Here is a 7,240-nt window from a genome sequence, read left to right as displayed (position 1 = left end):
GTTAGATTTGATTTGATAGGTCGTTTGTAGAACAGGCACACAGCTGCTAATGGTCACATATGGTTTGAATGTAATGTCCACCCACCATTTATTGCAGTTATATCAAGTCCCATGTCAGCATTTTCACGTGTAGGAAACGGAGCATGCGGCACGGGGAATAATGTGCCACATGCTTTCAGTACAAATGTTCATAGAAACACTGGAAATAGCTTTTAAACTCTCCGACAAGCGCACGAAACTTCTACTCACACAGACCAAGGAACATTTGGAACCATGAGAACTTGTACTTAGGCCTAAGGCTATGGCGTCTGGTGGACACGGTCCTATAGGGAAAGGCTGTAATTGAGGATATAAAAGAACTTGAGAAATGCGGCAATTGACATTTTATTGGACAAGATAGACAACATGCATGAAATTAACTTTTTAAATACATAATTGTATTTTGGAGCCTATTTTTACCCATTTGCTAATTTCCCCGTCCGTCGACAAACATGAACTTGAGTTCAGACTGCGGAATCCAATCCAGACAAACAACGCAGGCCCATAAAGCCTGCCATAGTCATACAAAATACACACACCGTAGGCTACAGCCTCAGTTCCAAACGGCCCGCCATTCATGTTGATGGAAAAGAAAGCAATACACTTTTATACAGTATAACTTCCCACACAACACCACAAGGAGATTATAGCATTTTTGGACCAATCAGGACCACTATACACTAGGCCATTTAAATTAATCCAACCTTTAATTCGCTCTTCCTTTTTTGATTTTTTCGTGCATGATTGGGCGTTGGTGTAGGCCTACAGACTACAGTCTAAGTTAAGCAACATAAAAGATTTACATTTTTACATAAACAGCATATCGTTTCCATGAACAAAGTCGTGCAAGAACGTGCTTAAGTATTCAAAAGAAAGCACAAAACAGTTATGTCGTGCCAAACTTCCAAGCGCACTGTTTTGAGTTAACATTTGTTGCCTGTTATCCACAACAATGTAATCAAGCCACGAGGAGGCTATATCAGTACATGGAAAATGTCTGTTCACGCATGATTAGCCGCTTTTTCTTCATTCTTCGGTTCTGAAACCAGATTTTCACTTGCTGATCACTCAAATCCAGTCTGTCTGACAGTTCCTTCCTTTTCTGTCTGTTTATGAATTCATTCATCATGAATTCATTCTCAAGTTCAGCGAGCTGTTGCTTTGTGTATGGCTTTCTCTTCTTTCTGGTTCTCACTTGGGAAGAGCACCAAGGGACACCTGCAAGGAAAATGGAAAACCATATGAAATGAACATTTTAACTAAAACGTGGCCTATATTGCTGCACATAGCCCACTCCACTTGCTTCCCACCAACGAGAACTGATGAGAAGCTATATTCGTGTTTGCATTACTTTGCATGCATTCAAAATGTCCAAATAACAGAATATTGGTAAAGTTGCTTACCGTCTGCAAAGGTTCTACACGCACTGAGTTTGTTCGAAGATAGGTGAAGCGAATCCTGCTGCTTAGTAGCGGTCTCATTAGCTTGATCCGAGGCGTTCGGGTCGAGCTGGGCAGCAGCAGAACTGTGGGGCCGGCAGTCCAGACTTGAGTATTCATATTTGGAGCTGCGAGTGCTGGGGACTCCATGCTCCAGCGGAAAGACTTGTTTACCAGATGCCCCTGGTTTGTGATCTGTGTCCTGAAAACAGTATCTGCTCGACTCCTCCAAATGTCCCTTGGCGTGGCCGACTGGATTGTTTACAGACGCGGAGTTTGGGAGAAACGGCGGAGAGTAGCCCCCAAAGGCGCGGTTCTGTGGTGGTGATGTGCACGAACTTGAGGAAGTCCACGGGAGCGTGCACACCTCTCTCCTATTGTAGGAGAGCTGATGAAGCGCTGGCATATGGGCGCCTCCATTGCCCCGCAAGTTAGAGAAATACAGCGACTCTGGAGTAGAAAAATTCAACAGAGAACCAACATAGCCAGTATTTAAAGGATTCCGTTCACACATTTCCATGGAGCTTTCTCAAGCGCTTCTTGCTATGCTTTTAGCAACTCCTAAAGAATAAAGGGTAGGTAGCCTAATTGTTGATTTGTTAATACAGCGTCACGTGATATGCAAAGCATGTTCCTCCCACCCTTGCCCATAACACCGCAAAGCAAAAATATTCCATAAGGAAATATTATTTGTGGGGGTGGGGAGGAAGGTAAATTATGACACATTGTTGCACCATTTCTTGTTCTTAATTGATCAGAGATTGCTCTGAAATAGACCTGAATATCTCCAAAGGAGAGCCCCGTATTGGCAAAAAGTTAATTCGTTTTGCTAACACAATGATATGATACAAAAACGTACACATTCACGTATAGTAGCCCAACAAAGCTACGTTAATCCATTTAATACATAGGACACGATGTAAACAAGTTCCCAATACTTTTTTGTGTTATCTCCAATTATTTAGCCCAAATGTGTGACTGTACCTCGTGCTGTTTGCATTTATGTCTAATAAAGTATTCAATCAAAACGTTATGACGCATGTATACTAACTATTTTTCCTTTGTTATGTTATTGTGTTGTGTTGTTAAATTGTGAAATGGATCACCCTGTATTCTGAAATAAAGATTGAATTTAATTGAATTGAATAAACAAGGAATATGTATGCGATATGACCTGAAAGGAGGCAGTGTTCGGTATAGCCTACACCAAAAATATAGGAAATATCATTGATCATTGATTGATACATGACTTCGATTGCCTACATCATTGCCAAACAAATAAAGTAAATTTTTTTGCATCATCTCAATAAACGAGTTTACATATCGCACGCTCATCAGACTGCATGGGAAAATAATAATAGTTAAATAGGTAAATATAGAAACAAAACAGTTTTGCAAATTAACTTTCTCTCTCATCATCTAGGGCTATTAGCCTATACTGAAGGACGACACATTCATTATTTTGGAGAGAAACACATCCACAGGTGTACCGTGTATGGCTTTAATGTGTAATAGCCTGATGATTATTGTGAAAAAGAAGAAAGCAAATTTGCATTTGGCATTATCAATTGATATAAGGCATATACTAGTCGGTCTCAAGGTTAGATTAGCCGCATGTGCTTTTTAAAATGTACAACACGCATACGCTATCGCTATAGTTGGATTATGTCAAGAGGCCCAAGACGACCCACATATTTTGTACACGCCCAAAAGTGTATCTGTATAGGCCTACTAGCCATCATCATACCCACACCATGTATTCAACACAAAAAATATCAGAGGGAAAAACATGTGCCGTTTAATGTTTGTGGTATACCTGCAGTCATGGGGAAAAACATGATGAAACCAAACATTAAGAGTCAGGAAATGAATTCACGCATCCGAAGGTAGGTAATCTGCATCCTTTATCTTTTTGTCGCATATCCTAACTTTGTTTTTGAGATATTCCCATTTTCACCTCAAATATTTAACAGTTAGGCCTACATTTCGGCCTACATTTCAGCTTCACATAATTCACAGATAGGTCTATCCTCATTTAGCCCATTTCAATGTAGTAGCCTAGCTACTACAACAGTCCACAAATGAGACTACATCACTCGCCGCATCATGCCGTAATCCCGTAAAAGTCTCTATTGCATGAAGTAAATTCGATAGTCTTTAGACAGACATTGCCATATCCATTATGCACATAGATTGAAAAATAAAACAACAAATACACTTCCTAAAGCCTAGATGTGAAAGGCCTGTGTTGCATCTTTTAAGCCAGCATAAATGCATTGTAGTTCAAGGTCAAAAACCATGCAGGGTGAGTGACTATATTAAGTAAAACAAGTCCAAGTGCATATCGCCAGTGGTGTGATGGCTGCATTTCTCATGGATAATGGTGGCTTGCTCCTTTAAAATGAATATCCTAAACTAATGCACAGGCGTAAGCCACTTTAAATACAACACATATCAAAGACTCAGTGTCATTTAACTGAGAACAATAATCTATTCTAGACTATAGCCTATTTAAAATGACAGGGATTCATGGGGCAACATTTTGAAACCTAAAAAGAAGAAAAGAAGACATCAGATGGCCAATTGCACAGTAAAAAGGCTATAATTTAATTAAATGACACAATATTTCACGAAAACATTGGTGTACTATAATTGGAAGTGCTATGGGATTAATCCAGCAGGGGGCGATATGCGTCCATAAATAGTTGTATTTGTCCATCATTTCCACTGAGTAGCCTACAAAAATGTCTCAATATCAATGGCCATCAGTTTTAGTATAACATTTGAACTGTTTCCCTGCTATCGTTTTTATTTTTCGTATAAAGGAGCAAAACATTAAGGATGTCCATAATTACAACACCAGAGGCAGTGCCACAGATCACTTTCCACAGATCACTTTCAAGTTAACCCACTTTCAACCCAGAGTCAAAACCAACAAAGGGTCAAACTCGTTCTTCTGCTATACCCCCAAAATGTGGAAAGCCTTACCGAAGGCCATAAAGGAGCATCCTTTAAAATTGCCCTGAAAAACCACACAGGCAGCAGCCGCTCGCAACTGCAAAACAAACCCAGGCTACCCAGTCATATACCCTCCCCTGCCCCTTCTTTGTATATACTTATACTGTTTGTTTAGACTTACTGTTTTCTTTTTTTTTGTTCTTTCATTTTATTTACATTTCTACTGCATAGTACTGTGTTCTATTCGTCTGTCATTCAATGTTATATGAGATACTTAAATGGTTTCCTGTGGAAATAAGCTTAGACTTTTCTAGGATCTCCTTTTTAGTAGACCTTGTACCAGTGAACTGTACCGTCATGAAACTGTACCTTTTCCTATGCAAACTTCTAATAAAGTCTTCAATCAAAAACATTTAGGCTATTAATAAGTCAGACTCAGCATTATAGCCTATGCAGGCATACAGGCATTGCTTTTTGACCCTATACGGTAATTAGACGTGGAAACAAAAAGTAGGCTATCGCTGGCCTATAAGATTATTATTATCATTATCATGATGTTATCATTATTATCCGTTTAATCCGAAATGAATGCAGCAATGACAACAATCTTTTGGCCTTATGAGATACATAAGTGGTTCCTGTATAGATAAGCAGTTCCTGTGCAGATAAGCCGAAAAGCTTACTATGATCTCATTTAAGTTGACCTTGTACCAGTGATTTGTACTGTCATGAAACTGTACCTTTCCCTAAAACATTCTTCAATTAACCAATCAATACTTTTTGTTTTACTTTTTAACTTAAATTAACAGAGAAGATTTTGAATGTATCAGAATAATTTGAAGTTTGCTCATTTTGGTTTTAGATTTAGGCAGTCAATGTAAAGGAGAAGGCTTTTCAAAGTCTTTGCAACATAGGCCTATGTCGTATAAGTAGCATGTTACTCTATATAGGCTTCAATGTAATAGACTGAAATAGGACAAGAATAAAATGTTACTTATAAGCTTATAAGTCCAAATGACATTTGCAAATTAAATATTGTATAGCCTGCCATACACTTGCCTACGTGGTACGCACGCCCTAATTCACGTTAACCTCAGCTCATTCTTGCACGCAGATATAGGTATATATATTATGCAAATTTAGTCTTCTGAATAGTTATAGCCTATACACGCATTTTCCCAAATCCTCAAATTTGTAATCCATAAACAAAATAATTGTGAAAAACGAGCACAATTTGAAGCAAATGCCACTTTATCGTTCAAAACAAATGTATCGGTATAACTGTCCGTCGTTACTAAAATCGTGGCATGTCCTTTTTCCCCCCATTAATTCCACTTTTACAATTCTTTATAGTTAAGGGCAGGCCATGACATGATTTCCCCAAATCATGTTTAATTTCAGAATGTATTGGCCCTATATTTAAAAAAATATATATATGTATATTTTTTTAGACTTTCGGAGTTAAATTAAGTCCCAGAACTGTGCTGCTGTATACGTGAGAAAGGCTCATTTTAGTGTCATTTATGGTACTTCCTTGAGTTCCTTCCCAGACGTGGCACGACGACTTGGAGCCAAATTGTTGTCGTTAGACGGGTTGTTTTCCAGACCCTTTGAAGGAAGCTATCCGCCGTCCTTTGTCCTTGGTAATAAACTTGCTTGTGGTTTACCCTCGTTCAAGTTCTTTGGAGTGACTATTGGTGTTGTTGAGGACATTCACCAAGTGCCGAAAACCGATTGCCTTTTATTGATGTAATTCTTTTGCAGGAAGAGAATCCAAGAATTTGGCAGTAAAAGGATATTCTCAATTTCTCAAAGACTAACTTTAACTAATGAAATCTAAACGGGCACATCCGGACAAGGACTATTTAGCCAACCGTTCTGTTAATGTCCCATTTCTCTTGACTTGAGACATTATTTGTTTTCATATCATCGCTAAAGCTATAGGCCAGATCAGATAACGGTGAGCTAACTGGTAAATCGTGAGGTTATAGCCTATAGCAATTATTAGATCTTACAAAGGTGTTAGGCCTACGTGCAAAACTGTATTTGTGATATCTCACGTCACGAGACATACAAGTGCGGCCTTCATTTATCCGGATTGTGTAAGCTATCATCCCGCATGAAAACATCAAATGCGTGATTATCACATTGACTAAATGAATAATACACAGGACCCATGCCAGTGCTTTCTTAGTTTTATCCTTTTAGGATCCTTTTGTATGGAACTCTGTGCTTTTGTTGAAAACTGCAAAAAGTTCTACGTAGCAAAGTACGTTCTCTATATGCCATTATAGGCCTACAGTAGGCTATATTGTTGTCTTAATAACCCGTGAATTCTGAAAGCAGGCCTAAATATTCAGAAAAGTTCCGATTGATGCCAAATGAGATTAGTATAGGTCAAACCATTTCTTAACAGGTATAATAAATGCTACTGAATAGGCCTAGTCTGTCAGAAGCATGTTTTGTGTGGTGGTTGCACTTGCTGCTCAAAGAAATACAATTAATTACATTGATTACTCAAAAGATAGATGCTATTCTGGCCAAATACACTTTAGACTGTGGTCATGAATTAAACAAATAATGCCTATCAGTACATGAATAGGGTCATTTAGACAGACTGGGTCTAAATTATTATTTAGATCTACATAATATAGGCCTATTATAATTATGAAAATAGACAGTTGTTTACATTATTAGACTGATTGAAAGGAAATGCATTTAGCTGGTAAATGCAGGCTACAACTAAACATTTGAAACATTTCAGTGTCACCTCAACAAAAATGAATTAAAAATCACAAATGGCT

At 38.3% G+C, this 7,240-nt stretch overlaps 1 protein-coding gene across 1 annotated transcript; it reads right to left on the bottom strand.

The window, feature by feature from the left end:
• Positions 1-1,018: 1,018 nt before the first annotated feature.
• On the bottom strand, positions 1,019-1,998 carry hoxd12a (homeobox D12a; the record flags this gene model as incomplete). Its single annotated transcript, XM_080752794.1, has 2 exons — positions 1,019-1,257; positions 1,443-1,998. 2 exons carry the CDS (start codon positions 1,996-1,998, stop codon positions 1,019-1,021), a joined length of 795 nt encoding a protein of 264 aa, XP_080608920.1.
• Between the last annotated feature and the right edge of the window lie 5,242 nt (positions 1,999-7,240).

Source organism: Nannobrachium achirus (genome assembly GCF_963921795.1).
Source record: "Nannobrachium achirus genome assembly, chromosome: 22".
Lineage (NCBI taxonomy): Eukaryota > Metazoa > Chordata > Actinopteri > Myctophiformes > Myctophidae > Nannobrachium > Nannobrachium achirus.
The sequence above is the reverse complement of the archived record's forward strand: the minus strand, read 5'-3'. Positions and strand labels throughout refer to the sequence as shown.